The sequence below is a fragment of the Manis pentadactyla genome, chromosome 3 (genome assembly GCF_030020395.1).
Source record: "Manis pentadactyla isolate mManPen7 chromosome 3, mManPen7.hap1, whole genome shotgun sequence".
NCBI classification, from domain to species: domain Eukaryota; kingdom Metazoa; phylum Chordata; class Mammalia; order Pholidota; family Manidae; genus Manis; species Manis pentadactyla.
The window spans coordinates 155,440,568-155,456,762 of NC_080021.1; the positions used below are offsets into that span (position 1 = coordinate 155,440,568).

The 16,195-nt window shown below is 43.0% G+C and overlaps 1 protein-coding gene across 2 annotated transcripts in view; it reads left to right on the forward strand.

The window, feature by feature from the left end:
• The first annotated feature begins 2,877 nt into the window (after positions 1–2,877).
• DMRT1 (doublesex and mab-3 related transcription factor 1) overlaps positions 2,878–16,195 on the forward strand; it is a 92,979-nt gene continuing 79,661 nt past the window's right edge. For both annotated transcript variants that reach the window (XM_036928422.2, XM_036928421.2), the window contains exons 1-2: positions 2,878–3,225; positions 6,637–6,820. In XM_036928422.2, the coding sequence (XP_036784317.1) occupies positions 2,878–3,225; positions 6,637–6,820 (532 nt within the window). The remainder of the gene's footprint in view (positions 3,226–6,636; positions 6,821–16,195) is intronic.

Here is a 16,195-nt window from a genome sequence, read left to right on the forward strand (position 1 = left end):
TCCTTGTTGTTTTGATTTGCATAGCGAGCTTCTTTCCATGTGCTTTTTGGCCATTTGAATATTTCCTTTGGTGAAATGAGTATTTAAAATTTTGCTCATTTTTCAGCTGAGTTGTCTTTTTATTATGGAATCACAATGTGTGTATTCTAGATACAAGCCCTTTATCAGTTATATGGTTTCCAAATATTTTCTCACAGTCTGGCTTGTCTTTTCACTTTCTTTATCGTATCTTTAGAAAAACAAAGGTTTTTAATTTTGATGAAGTTAATTTCTCAATTTTTTTATTTCCTGTGCTCTTGGTGTCACATCTAAGAAGTCTTTGCCTAACCCTGCCACAGTTTAGAACTGACTTTCCTCCAACACACACTTACCAGCATGTCTTAGCTACCTTTCTACTTTAGTAAACACAAATCTGCATCACCCTTCAGAGCTTTGGTTTCTGGACAGAGGGGAGAGAAGGAAGGAGACAACAGGACCAGGCTACTCAAAATAGCCTGGGATGACTCCATTCAACCTTGGGTCCTTCCTCTTTCCCTTTTGGACTATCTTGTTCTGGTACCTTCTCTGTGGAATGTGAATAAAAACTTTATTAGGCTGTTAACTTCACAACATTTTATGTTTTACTACTTTGGTCGCACACATTCCTAGTCCCAAATTTTCTATAGGATTAATTCCCTCCATTCCAGATTCTAGCAATGGGATGCTTATAAGAAATAGGTGACCCCCTGTAATTTGGGGTTTGACAGCTGCTGCTTCTGGAGTTCACTTCATTCTCTAAAACTGCACTGAGCTTTAGGAATGACTCAGCTCTAGTTAATGTATGAAAATGTAAATGTGGAAAAAGGGAAACAGTAGATAAAAGCAACTGGCATGCATGCTATAATAGAAGACCTAGGGATATTACTGAACAAAATAGTCGTTGTCGTTTAGCAGGTACCAGAATGATCTGAATGCATCCTGGCCTCTGTCAGGATCAAAGCTACACTGGCTTAATCAGTAGAATGTGAGATATTGTATAAAGCTAGAAGCTTCTTCAGGAAATAATTTTCAGGCAGAAAACCCTAATGGAGAAACTCCCGGCCAATGGAAAAAGTAAGGGAGGCCTCCAAATAGGATTGGGAAAGGGAGATGAGAGGATTTCAGAGCTCAGTGCTGAAAATGTGGATCTGCTGAAAAGAGAGGGTTACTGGATGACTATTTCGATGAGAAGACACAAGTGTAGCTGCCATCCTTTGGAGGCCTCAGCCCCAGCATTGAGTCCCAAAATTTGGAACCTGGGTACTAACACTGGGGAAGAGGCAGGAGAGTTGGGGAGAAATGTAAAGCAGCCCCCTGGCTGGACATTGGCTATTGCACGGTTAGGGAAGTGGCTGAGCAGAGAAACATATAAATATCTTGCCCAGAGGAGCTCCTGCTTGCAGGTAGGTAACCACATTAGGGTGAAAAGTGCAAAGGGAGATCATTGGAAGTCTTTAAGATGCAGACTTAGGTCTTTAAGATTTGTTTTTCACATGGAAAACAATACCAAGCCACTGCAGGTGCCAGCTGCTGTGCTCATGGAATACGCTGTAAGACTAAGAAATTCAGAGACCGACCAGAAGCTACTGCAGAGAGATACGACAAAGGCTGGCCTTAGAGGGACGCATGGGTGTGTAGGAAGAAATGATCCGCAGGCCTTAGGGCTGAATTTGCTGTGTGAGTGCAGGGAGAGGAGACAGTATGGTTGGGTGTGAGTGTGTGTGGAGGGGAAGGCTGTAAGATGACTGAGGGATTCTTGTAAGTATAATTATACTATATATTTATATATAGTATAATATATATTTATATTATATACTATATATAGTATATATATATATATAATACTACATATATATTAAAATGCACAGATCTGAAGTGTGGAATGAATTTTGATGTATGCCCTGTCCTTCCCCAACAGGTTTTTTAAAGGCTGAGTTTGTCTCGTGTGCAGCTCTAAGTTGAAGCTGCCTGAAAGGAAAGAAGCTATAGGCACCTGAAGTGCAAATCAAGGGCTGGGACTACATATTTGAAAGTTATCTGTACCTAGCGTGTAGAAATCTTGAGCAAATAAACACAGGTACAGGACAGTACAGTACAGGTACAAGTACAGTTCTTTCTGGAGAACAGAAGAGCCCAATTTTTGGTGCATTTGAGCCCCCCACACTGCGGCTCTTATTTGCTATACAAGTGCAGAAAATTCTCTTTCCTCAGGCCTTCAACTTTATATTTAATTCTCTTAAGTGAGAGACAAGCTATTTTTCCAGTTGGCTTCTGCCAGCGTCTGCCCCAGCAAACTTGCAGAATACTGTCCCTGGGGGGAAGGGAGCTAGAGGATCCCACAGGGTGGTCCGCATTCCCTTCAAACAGCATGCAACACTATGATGCAGGATACATTCTTTCATCTTCCTTGTGCAGCGTGCTCTAGTGGCCCAGCCTCTGCCGGCACCTCGGAGTACTTGGTATCACACTACCTCCGGGCGCTTTGTACTTCTCCCTGTTAGCAGCGGCCCTGCAGGTTTGCAGCAGGTGCAAGCTTGCATGCAGCAGGAGCGCCTAGGCTGGAGTTGGGGGACGGCGGGCGTGGCCGCCTTCCCTCCACCCAGGCAGTCCGGGGAACGTTCTGAAAAGTATCCAAAAGTTCTGCGCTGCGCGCGCGCGCGCCAAAAAAAAGCACAACCCCCACCGCTCTGGGCGGTGCGCCACCCGACCTCGCCGCTCGAGCTGCACCGCCGGCTGTAGAGCACACGACTCTTGCGCCCCCTTGCCAGGAGCCTCGCCCTGGAGTCGTCTGGGTGCTTCATTTGCAGCCATCTCCACACCGGAGAAGAAGCCGGGAGTCCTTGCGCTTCTTGGGGCACCATGCCCAACGACGACACATTTAGGAAGCCCTCGGTACCGTCGGAGGCCCCGCACGCTCCCGGGGCACAGATGCAGTGCAAGGCCGAGGGCTTCGGCAAAACAGCGGGGATGCTGCTGGGGAGCGCCGGCGGCGCAGGCTCCGAGGACGGCGTCGGCGTCTCGGGCTCCGGGGCGTCGGGCATGGGCGCCACGAGCAAAAAGTCCCCGCGGCTGCCCAAGTGCGCGCGATGCAGAAACCACGGCTACGCGTCGCCGCTCAAGGGCCACAAGCGCTTTTGCATGTGGCGGGACTGCCAGTGTAAGAAGTGCAACCTGATCGCCGAGAGACAGCGCGTGATGGCCGCGCAGGTGAGCGCGGGCGTGCGGGAACCGGGGTTCAGTCCCGAAGTTTTTGGATAAAGTCCACGCGGGGCCAGGGTTCGGGAGGTTGGGGGGCGGCGGTTCTTGCGGACGGCCGCGGGGCGCTCGTGGGGGTGGGGGCGCCCGGGGCTCACGGCCACGCGCCGACGCCACGCTCGGAGTGCCTGATTCGACTCATCCCGCCCGCCGAGCCTGGAGTTGCGGGGTTTGCTCGTTCCGGAGGCTCGGGGATTCTTGATCCTCCTTCCCGCAAAGTTGTGGGGTTCGTTCTTTCGGGAGTCCGCAGGATCTCAGATCCCGCCTTCAGAGTGGAGATTTGAGGGGTTCGCTGGCTATGGAGTCCCCGGGATCCCTGAACCCATCCTCCTGAAGAGTGCAGGGTTCACTTTGTTGTGGGAGGGTCCCCGTAATCTTCGATCTTGCGCTCCTAAGAGAACTAAGGGGTTCGCCCCTTCGGGGGTTCCCGGGATCTTACGCGCCCCCCAGCAAAAAGTTGCGGGGTTTGCCTTTTTGGGGGTCCCCAGGATTTCTGATCTCTCTCTGAGCGGAGAGTTGGGGGGTTAGAGTTCCCCGAGGGCCCCAGACTCCGCCCCTGAGCGAAGAGTTGCTCTTAAATTAGGGAGGGTGCGGGCGCGGACTGCTCCTGAGCGCTGAACCGAGACCCCGCCGGGGGGCGTCTCTTCTGGCTCATCCGGGGATCGTGTCGGGAGGCTTTGCGTTCTGGAAAAGTTTCTAATGGAAGCCGACGTGGCGTGGTCCTCGCCGTGCCCTTGGCGCACTTTTCGTTTTCGTTCCCAGCAGGTCCAGGCTGAGCGTCTCAGCCATTTTGAGCGCTTCGGAAATTTTATTAGCATTTTAAACTTTGCTTCACTACCGAAGTTATTCGAGTACAAATTACTCTGAGTATGTTTTAAAGCCTACTTAAGGAATTAAAAAAAAAAAAACATGCGCAGCGGAGAAAATGCAGGGATTATTTTTGTCGTTCATTTTTTTTTAAGTGTTATAAACAGGACAGTAATTTAACATCTTAACGGAGATAGTTAACGTCGTTAGTACACGTAAAGAATTTTGGGAGGACAATAATATACATTTTTTCCAGCTAAAAGTTTTTTTTTCAGCTAAAAGTTCTTTCGTCCTCTAAAGACAGGTTATTTAAAATGAAAAGATACCAAATTAATGTTTTCTAATGAAGTGCGACTTTTGATGAGTAATGTGTAAATGTCCATTGAAAATGGTTTAGGTGAGGGCGTTGAACATGCACAAATGCTTTAAGATTATACTTTTGATATACAGCCCATTTTTAAAAATGTTTTAAGCTAGATACCTTTTGCCTTCACAGATTTCGAGTACAGTTATGAAAATTGGAAATAGAGGTTCTTTTCCCCTTAGTTTCTTAATAGATTTTTAGCCTAATCTATGGACTATGAGAAAAATACACGGATGTAGCATTAACGTGCATCACAGTGAGCTTACTGAAAAAAGAAACCGGTGGCATTTAAATTGCATTTGTAGGCAGAAAATATTCTGAACTTAAATATTTAGTGTGGAGAGTTTGCTTGGGGTGGGGGGAAGTTTTCCTTAAAATGTAGAAAAACATTTATCCAAGTGGGACCGTTAACTTTGAATAAGCTTTATTAGTAGGGGAACTGACTTCGAAAAAGGCTGTTTGCTGTGTTAAAAACAAAAGCAACTCAGGATTTCTTTTATAATATGATACTTCAGTATTTTTCACACCAGAAGGCTTGTGCTGTGCTAGGTGAGATAATTTAAAATCCATGTAATGGCCTTTTTGTAGATATTCTAAAATAGTTTGAAATTGATCTTAAATGTGACTCTAAAATAATTGCATTTTTCATCAATTTGCCTGTTTAAATAACCTTTCTTAAGGTTTAAATAACATAACCTTTCCTGTTTAAATAACATTTCTTAAGACTCCTTGAGAGGTCTTTGTAAAAGTGTCTTCTGTTTATGCAGTATATAATAAATGACATGTGCATTTTGTACATACATGGGATTTGGGTAAATCAGGATATAAGTATGCATTGACATTTTGTAGGTATTTTTTTAAAATTAGTATTTCTGGTCAAATCCTTAACGTTCTATTTCTAAACTTCTAAATTTGGTTAAGTTAAGATTCCTCTTGTTAGGGTAAAATTACTTCCAAATTAATCAGCTTTCTAACTTTGGACTACAGTTTTCCTAAAATAAATTAACTGTAGCTGTGTTTTTGATTTATCATTTTTATTTCAACTTTTGGCTTATATTTGGCCCTCTGAGGTACAGATACTTAACTTTCTCATTTCACTATCACTGATAGTCCATTTCAACAGAAATTCTCCTTTTTTGTAACATGTAGTAAGCAAAAACACTATTTTCTTTACACCTCTTTTTTTCTATCTTTAACAATGTTATTTAAAAGAAGATAAATTGAAGAGGGATCATGAGGAGTTTCTTAGGTATATCAGGTCCTTTTAAATCCCCACTTCCAACTCTTTCTCTCCTGCCTGGAATGTCACACCTGTCCCCTCCCTGTCTGTCCACTTCCAGCCTCTCCCTTCTCCAGGGACTTCAGCACCACATACCAGCACCTTTCCCTCATTACTTCTCTGTGTGCTCCCTGCACCCAGACAACAGGGCGCTGCAGGTCTTCCTAAGCAGGCCCTGCCTTTCCTGTCTACCCTGACCCCTCCTTGGGTGGTGTTCTGACCCCTCATCTTTGCCTGTCCACGTCATCCTCATCCTGTTCTTCAAGGCCCTATTACCACACCAGCTCCGCTGACTGTCACACTTAGAGCCGTCTCGGCCTCAGTGTCTTCTGTAGGGCTGGCGGGTACCTCTCCTGTGGTGGTCACTGCTTTTTGTCTTAAGTTACAGTTGGGTGTTTGCCTGCCCCCTGTTGCTCCTTTTAAACAGGGGGACATCTTGGGATCTGATCTAATCTCAATGTATCTTGCTGGTCACTGTCCTGATACAGTGGCTTTTTACAAATTTGTAGAATGAGGGAGTGAGTGAGCTCATTCTCCTTCCTCATCAGTATCAATGCTCACTACTTCCACCCTTTATATGTGCAACTCCTATGCTTGGGTGACTAGAGTTTTTCCGGATCCTCTGGAACCAACCTAATTTCTTGCTATTCTCCATATTCATTTGTTTAATGCATGTGTTGTGAGCACCCACTGGGGGCCAGACAGCCTTACTCTGACCCATTTCTCAGCGTTGGCTGCACATCACAGTTGCCTGGGGAGCTTTTAAAAGAAACCAGATATTCTCAGAACTAACTCCTGGAGCTCAGGAATCATGAGCTGGAGAGGGCTGGGCTTCAGTGGTTTGGGCAAAGCTACACAAATGCACCAGTGTTTCTGGAGTGCTGGAGAATGACCAGCTGCCCTGTGCTTCCAGGTGGCCCTGAGAAGGCAGCAGGCCCAGGAGGAGGAGCTGGGAATCAGCCATCCCATCCTGCTGCCCAGCACAGCTGAGCTGCTTGTCAAGAGAGAGAACAATAGCAGCACCCAGTGCCTGATGACTGAGAACAGCGGCTCCTCACAGGCCCTACCAGCCAGCGCTCCCACCACTGCAGCTTCAGGTTAGCTGGGGGGTGGGGGGCAAGGGGAGCAGGGGTTCATGTGGTGGCTGGCCCTGACGAAGGAGAAGGGCCAGTGGCCCCAAAAAGCAGATTCTCAGGCCTTGTCCTGACCCATGTGTCCCGTTTAGAGAACAGGGTTCTCATAAAGGATTCTCCCTGACGGTCTGTGTTTGGCTGCCTCACAGAGTCAATTGGCCATGAATTCTAGAATTGGAAGTTCAACAACTTCCCTTTCCTGTTGGTTATTAGCCAGGCTCAATCAGGACAGAGTCAGAATCACAGAATGTCAGAGGAGTGAGATTCCAGATTTCATCTCAGTCTGCCCCTCCATTTGGGGTCCTTTCAGTGGGTGCTTATATATCCTTGTGTCCTGAAACTGGAAGTCCATTTCTCTGGCAAGGACTGCAGTCCGTTTTGGGGAAGTGTTTGAAAAGGCTAAATCCCAGTTGTCAAGTGTCAGTGGTCACTGGGAAGTGTGAGGTAAGGCACGTCCCATTGGCTTAAACTCTCTCCCATGGGTGTATACTTATTTGTTTAATTCTCAGAAGGAGGTGTTAATCCTACTGACACATGTGAAAACTGAAGCGTAGGATGTTTAAGCGACTGGCTAACTCTACAGAGCTAGAAAAATATCTGTAGTGGTCCCCCTGCCTCCAGTGCTCGCTGTGCTGACTCCACCGGGTCTCCAAATGACCTCAAGATTCATGATGGATTAGAAGCTGCACCGTCCAATATGTGAGCCCCTAGCCACCTGTGGCTATTTAAATTTAGCTTAATTACTAGAAAAGAAAATTAAAACATTCTTCTAAGAGGATAGGCAAATGGCCAATGAACCCATGAAAAATGCTAGACATCACCAATCGTTAGGGAAATGCAAATGAAAACTTCAGTGAAATACCACTGCCCACCCATTAGGATAGCTACTATTGAACAAACAGAAAATAGCAATATTGGCAAGGATGTGGAGGAATTAAAACTTGGTGTGAACTGTTGGGGGGAATAGAAAATCGTACAGCTGCTATGGAAAGCAGTATAGTGGTTTCTCAAAATTTATAAATAGAATTACCATATGATCCAGCAGTCCCACTTCTGGGTGTATAACCTGAAGAATTAAGCAGTGTCTCAAAGATTTGTACACCCATGTTCATAGCAGCATTACTTATAACAGGTAAAACGTGGAAGCAACCCAGGTGTCCAACAACATAAGAATGGGTAAGCAAAATGTGCATACATACACACACACATGGACACACATATGTGTGTGTGTGTGTGTGTGTATAATGGAATATTATTCAGCCTTAAAAAGGAAGGAAATTCTGACCCATGCCAGAACATGGATGAGCTTTGAGGACATTTTGCTAAGTGAAAAAAGTCAGTCACAAAAAGACTTATCTGTAATTCCACTTACACACTTACAGTAGTCAAAATCATGGAGACAGGAGGTTGTAATGGTGGTTGTCTGGGGCCAGGTGATGGGGCATGAGATGTTATTTAATGAGCATGAAGTTTGTTTTACAGGATGAAAAGACCTCTGGACATGGTTGATGGTAATGGTTGTTCATCATTAGGAATATTTAATACCACTAAACTGGGCACTTAAAAATGGTTAAGATGGTAAATTCTGTGTATACTTTGCTACAAAAAAATTTTAAAAACTCAGTTGGTCCGCTGCATTAGCCTCATACCAAGTGCTCACTAGGGGCATACAGCCAAGCCCTACCTCATTGGAGAATGTGCCTTTCCATTTCTCACCGAGTCCCATTTGAGGGTGCTGCTCTTGGATGCAGGAGCTCTAAGAAATCCACCAAACACAGATCTGTGAAATCCTGTTGGCAAACAAATACATGTATTACGTATTAAATAAATATGCTGAGATTCACAGCATGTTTTCAGGGTCTGCTAAGGCTCCACAAAACACAGCCTTGCAGTGAAGTACCTCTTTTAACTAAGCTTTTCACGAGTTCCTTAGTTTGTTGTGCTTAACCACTGGGCTAAAGTTGCTTAGCTGCCTGCCATTAACTAGCTGTGCAACTTTGAACAAGTCACTTGAGCTCTCTGGGCCTTTTGTTCCCTCTTGTGATAAATGAGGGAGGAGGGCTTTGAGGGTTTTGAAGATTCTGTGAGTCTTGATGATTTATAAAGAAAGAGAAGGTAAGCAGGCACCAAAGAAAGCAGGTGGGAGGTGGATCCAGCATCTCTAAGTGGCAAGTGGGCGTGTCTGTGTCTGTGACCTGTGAATGGGGCTAGAGAGTCTGTAGTTGACAAAGGAGGCAGTGCTGTTTTATGGCTTCATTGCTCATTATATATATATATACACACTTAAAGCAATTTCCAAACTTTCCTTTTCAAAGGAAGGAAGGAGTAGGTCTATCAGAAATATTATAGTCAATCTAAAGCCTAAAGTTAATTACCAAATAGTACTGGGTGAGGATGGGAATGGGGGTGTGTCAGGACTACAAAAGCACATTCAACAAAGGAGTAAAGAAAAAAACTCATTTGATGTTCACAAACATCTTAGGAGGTGGGAATTATTATTCCCATTTATAGGTATGGAAACCAATGATACGGGAACTGCTTCAGAAGAAAGCTGAGTTGAGTTGGGACTCAGTCCAGGCCTGTCCAGTCCCAAAGTCCATGGATTTTCTATTTCACCTGCCTTTAGAAGAGAGGCTGTGGGAACAGTTGCCATGTTTCCTTGGAAAATGGAGAGCTGTGATTAGAGGCCATGTGCCTTGGCTATATGCGCCAAATCCTCAGAAGGGATTTAGGGCTGATGGGCAAATAGGAACAGTGTTAGGGGAAAAGTTCCTGCCATTCTCTATGACACAGAAGGCTGCAGCCACTGGTTAAATGTCAATTAAGGGCATTTTGTAGGACACCACAGGTGAACTGGGTCTAGCCTGCTGTCCGGGATTCCAGCTTAGCAGAAGTTAAGTCAGAGTTTGTATGTGTACCCCAAGATAAGGGAGATTTAAGAAGGATTTCAGGCTAGGTAGAGTTCAGAATGACAAGTTCTCGCAGGGTCTTTCAGAGTGCTATAGGAAAAGATACAAATAAAAGCAATGGGAGAACAGGATGGAAGGTTCAGGGTCAAGGAGAATGTGAGCAGATCCCCTTCTTTGCCTCTGGAGCTGATAGACCCTGGAGTCATTTGGGAGTCTTGAACCACACTCAGGGGGATGTGGAAGCCAGCAGCGTGTTGTGCTCAGGTGGAGGTGGGGAGGTATTGTTGTGGAGGTCCACCTGCCAAAGGAAAGTGGGCTCTCCGCTAGCCAGCTCAGCTCTGTGGGGCAGGGACTCGGATGTGTCGTCTCACTCACAGGAGTTCTGTCAAAACTCTTGACTTGGGCTTGATAACTTCTGCACTGGGCTGGGGTGTGAACAAGAGACAAACAAATGCTAGTAGAATTAAAATATGATTGAAAACATAAATAAATATAGAGAGGAAGAAAGAAAGAGGAGGAACCAGAGAAAGGGGAGGAAGGGAGTGAGGGGGAGAGAGAGAACCAGACAGACTGAAGAGTGTCCCTCAAGTTTAATGGCGCACATGGGACTGACTTTGTACGTGGCTCGCTGCTAACAAATATATAGCCTAAATTTCCAGAGATTAGGATTTGTTTGAAATGACATCTAACTTTACAAATAAATGGTAAACATTTATGAAGTAAAAAAGCGTATTCTTTGAAAGGTCATTGTTTTCCAGTCCAAACCTGGAGGTCTCTTCTGTTTGTCATTTTAGGGTTACTCTCTGTATGTACACGCTTATGTGTCTGTTTATCTTTTTAATGTATATGTGTATGTAATTTTTATATTAACACAATGGGAGTGTATTGTTCCCACTTGTGTGTAATTAGTTTTTTTTTCTCTTTCATTTAAAACCTCTTGGAATTTTGTAATGGCCTGGTATTCCATTCTATAGATGTGGAAGACTAGGATTTGAAATGATTTATGGAGAGATGAGGGGTAGGTGCTGCTGGGGAATGGTAAAGCCTACCAGCCTGGCTCATGTGGGGACAAGTGGCTGACTTTTTCTTCCTAATAACTAATGTTTAATGTCTACAGGGCAGAAGTCTAGTGAAGTTCAGTAGATTTTTATGTCCTTGAAGTTTCTTGGCTGTCTCCATGGCTCTTGAATGTGCCAGAAGTGAGAGTTAGAAATGCCCCAGAATTATTGCTGAGATTATTGGCTGAATTTTGAGGACACTGTGAAGGAAACTGGGTTTATTAAGCCATTTCATTTATTGGAGAACTGACCCCCTGAATAGGATAAAACCTTAGATGAGAGCCTCTACAATCCTTAGTCAGAGGTTGGTTAAGTTAAGACTGACCAAAAAACACTGACCAACACTTCCTCAGTGGGCATGAAAGGTTTTTGTTATTTTCTTCTATGATTGTGGTATTACGATGGAAGAAATAGCCTTTTGAAGAAATGCCCTGTTCTTTACTCTTTCTGATACTAGCAGGATCAAATTTTGTAATCAAATAATTTCTTCTCAGTCATTTTTGGGGCACCCAGAAAGAGAAAGGTGAGCATTTTTGGTTAAGAATGACAATGAATTCACAGCAACTTCAGCATTATTGCTAGGGATTTACTTAAATTTTATCATAAAATATATATTGCCTTATATCAGAAATTAGCAACTAACTTTAAGAAAAAAAATCTGTATTTTTGCTCTTTGAAATCTGGGCTCTTCTTTGTTTCCTTTAATGTTCAACTTCATGTGCAGCCCAGTAGAACTCTTTTTTATCCATTGCTTTTGCTAAGGTCTGCATAATTCTTGGCCTCTCCTTTCAGGGCAAAACTGTCAGATGAAGGGTTGCATTGTAGATAATTTGGTTCTGCATATGTGTCCTTTGTAAGTACGGACCTGAATGTTATCTCCCATGGGGCCCTCCCTTCTGGAGTGCCCTGGAATTTCACACGCACTCACGTTCACACTCCCCCACGTCACACCACCTCCTACCGTCTCAGCCTTCCTGGCAGCTCAGCTTCCTCTGGCCACTTCCACCCACCTTTCCCCTGATGGAAGGGCCATGCAGGTCTGTGTGTGATAATGGTGAGACCGCCCCGCCGCCCTTCTCTTCTTTAGCAGTAATTCTGTTGCAGCACGTGCGCTGTCTCTCTCTCTCTCTCTCTCTCTCTCTCTCTCTCTCTCCCCCTCGCTCGCGCGCGCGGGGGCGCGCGCACACACACACACACACACACACACACACGGGGAGCGGGAGAGAGAGAAGGAGGGAGGGAAGAGAGTGCTGATAGGGGAACACATTGTGTGTTTTCTAAGTGCTTCAGTGCTTTGCTAACATGAAATATGCTGGTTTGAAAATGGAGTTAAGACCCCATTGCAGTTTCCACTGTAAGAAATGTGGCTGATGAAAGATACTGAGTTCTTTAAATTAAAAAAAAAACAACTTTATGCTTTAGGGTAGTTAGTGATCACAGCAAAATCTAGAGGAAGGTAAGAGATTTCCCACATATTTCCCTGGCCCCACATCCATGCATAGCCTCCCACGTTACCAACATCCCCCACCCAAGTGGTACTTCTTTTCCAGCTGATGAACCTTTACCGACATGTCGCCATCACTGAAGCCTGTAGTTTGCACTAGGGTTTACTTGGGGTGTTGTACATCCTATGGGCTTGGGCAAATTTATGATGATATGTATTTACCATTACAGTATCACTCAGAGTACTTTCACTGCCCTAAAAATCCTCTGTGGGGTATTTAAATTTAAAATAGCATTTCAGTTGTTATCTTTCCAGTTTTCCAGTATTCTACAGAAAGAACCACTTCATGCAAATGAACAACCAAAACATTCTACCCAAACTTGTTGGAGAGTTTATTTTTAAAGGATTCTGGCCACTTAGGTGAGATGAACTCCCTTTAATTTTAGACAGAGCTCTCAATTTCAAATAGAATAGAAAATGTAGATAGTGGTTTAAAAAGGCATTCAGATAAAATTTTATTTCAGTGTCAGAAATTTCCAGGATGTCTTAACAAAACAAAACTCCTTAACCTGAAGCAACAGTTGGAGGTTTGAATGAGAGGAAACACTTAAGAAGAATGGTACTGATCATTTAGATAGCCTGTTGTTTTAAGTAGTTCTCAATCGTGCCTATTTATTTCAAGGTCAGTCTTCGCTTACATGTCAAATATGGTAATGAATTGGCCTGATGAGCTCCTCTGCAGACAGTATTTCCATAAAGCTTTTACAGCAACAGTGTACACAGGAAGAAGCTGACTGGTCTGTCTCCCTTTAGCTAGAAAGAGAATACAGAAAACATCTAGAGCCAAAAAGAGGTAAATACAGAGTTTCAAGTCACAAATTAGTTTTGTAGCAGCATATTTAAAAGACATAAAAACATTTGATTACATCTATGCCTCTGTGGTGAAAATGTAACTTAAGGGCAGGGATTGCATTTTAATCATTTTGTTCATGTGCATAGCAGAGTACATGGCTTTGAAGGAATGGTCAGTAAACCTTTGCTGAATGGATGAATAATGATGGTTAAATTTGAAGTTGTGTTTCAGAACACTTGATTAGTGAACGCATACCCACCTGCATATATCAGAGAGTAAAATCATTGATGTTCAATGTGTGTTTTTGTGTTGTCAGAATTTTTAAATGTATCTGAACATTTTAAATGACTAAAAATTCTAAAGTAATTTATCAGCTTAAGGCACAATTCATATACTATCAAATTCATCTATTTAAAGTGTACAGTTCATTATTATTATTATTTTTTAGTGAGTTCACAGAGTTGTGAGGCCATCATCAGCATCTAATTATGGAACTTTTCATCTTCTAGAAAGAAATTCTGTACCCATTATCTACTCCCTATGCCAGTGATCACTAATATATTTTCTGTCTCTATAAATTTTCTTATTCTGGACACTTCATATAACTCTGGTATTTCATATAAATGGAATCATGAGGTACATGACCTTTTGTGTCTTCTTTCACTTAGCCTTATGTTAGCAAGATTTATCCCTTGGTAGCATGTATTAATTAATTGCTTTTTTGTGCTTTTACCTAGTAATATTCTATTACATGGATGTCATATTTTTTATTCATCAGATGATGGATATTTGGTGCTTATATTTTTGGCTATTATGAGTAATGCTTCTATAACATTTTTGTACCAGTTTTATATGAATATAGGTTTCATTCTGAAGAGTGGAGTTGCTTGTTGCATCACAGGTAACACTACGTTTTTTAACCTTTTGAGAAACTGCCAGAATGTTTCCCAGTGAGGCTGTACTATTTTACATCTCCACAAGCAGTGTATGAGGGTTCCAGAAAATTCAAACTTAAGTTCTTTTAAATTGAAAGGTTATGATACCTTCATTCTGGCGCAAACTGCAAATATAAAACCCAGTGAGAATCTCTTTGATGACCAGATATTTAGATTATGGAAGATTCTCAAAGTTTTCATTTTATTATCACTAGAAATATGTTAATATTCAGTCTTAGGAAATTTTTCCTCTTTAACCTCATTATCACATGTAATTGGTAGTGAAAGGAAAAGTGTTGAAGGAAGTAAACCATAGAAGGGCCTGACAAGGGGCTTTCTTTGTTGTATTACTAGCCAAAAGAAGTATTGGTTTGTTTCTGAAGGCTTAAAGCAACTTTTTAGACCCTGGGTGACAAGCATTTTTCAGAATGGAGGAGAGAGAATTCTGTTACCCTAGACACTTGGCAAGAATAATTTTTATTCTTGGTTTTCTAAAAATGGAAGACCACCATCATTTGTGGAGAGCAAAAGAGAGATCCTGAGAGTACGTGAAAATGGACGGCTGTCCTCACATTAGCAATGGGATGAGGGTAGTTCATAGACAAAGAATTTCCTGCCATCAGCTGGTTATAGCACTGGAGAACTTGTCTGGATGGCAATACTAGGTGTTGTGTGATTGTGCCAAAATACACATAACGTAGAATTGACCATTTAAACCATTTTTAACTATACAATTCAGTGGCACTAACTACATTTACCTTGTTGTGCAGCCTCCACCACATTCCACTAGAACTTTTGTCCTCTTTCTGAACTGAAAGCCTGTACCCATTAAATGATACTTCCCGATTTTCTCCTCCTCTTTAACTAACTTTTGACTAAGGACAGCCTCTTATGCCAGCCCTGCTTTCTTCAAAGCTTCTTGGCCTTTGAAATCACCTTGTAGACCCACATGAAATGCTATGATTCCTTTTATCTCTGTCAGCCTCCTCTCCCTTCTCTCTCTTCTTCTCCAAGTTCCTAAGTCTCTGCTTTATTACTGGCTTTTTTTTGTTTTATATGCTGGTCTAATCTGTGCCTCTGGTGTAAAGAGGGCTCTGAAATTTCTCAAAGGACCAAGGTTTGTAGGAAAGAGGGCCCAGGGGAATGTCATCTTAACACCTTAAACAGGATACCATAAATACTGTACCTCTGCCAGATAGTCTGGCCTCCAAGCCTAGGATTGCTCTTCACTGTGCTCAGGAGGTTGGGTCGGGCTGCCTGTTGCCTCCCTGTGTCTCTAGCTGCTCTCACTGGTTCTAGGCTTGTCAGGGTTCCATTTCCCATGGTCACAAATAACTGTGTAAGTGCAGGTCAGCAATTCTGTCTCAGCCTGAAGTTGTCTGTCTTTTCGACTTAGAAAAAAATTCAGTATGACCACCTTTTTGATTCCCCTAAGAAAATTCACATAGATACTGACCCCTATATCGCTGAACCAAATTCCTTTTCAAACCCAGTTTACCCTAGTTTCTTATGTCTATTGGCCGACTTCACCATCACTAATGTGGTCTTACTGTACAATATCACTCAACATGCTTTTCAGAAAAAAATGTGTAAGAAACTCTTAAAGCAGACTGTAAATAACTGGTTTTTTGTCAAAGGAAATACCAATTCAGTATTATAGTAATAGCAGATTTTCTGACGTTTATTGGCAGTTAGAATTATTAGATACTGCTGCAGCTGTCCAGTGTTAGTTCAACCCACTGTATACTAATACATGACTCCCAGTATTAATTTCAACACTTAGAAAGTTACTCACTGTTTTTGCACCACCCCTTAACTCTGGTCCTGAGGTTTTGAAGTTTATATAAAATATAGCATGTGCATTAATTCAGGGAAGCAGGTTGCACTCATGGAATACCAATAAATACTTGCTGAACCAAACTGAATTAATCTTTGCTGGTGAGTCTTCTGTCTGAGCAAGATGCCTTCCCTCCCTTCTTCCCTTTCTTCTGTCTGTTTTTGGATTTCACTTTTCATTCATTCAACAAATAGTCATTGTGTGACTGCATTGGTTTGGACCCCTTCCAGACATGGGATATACAGCAGTGCATAAAACATATGTCTTTCACGGATCTTATATATCCTTTGGGGAAGATGATTG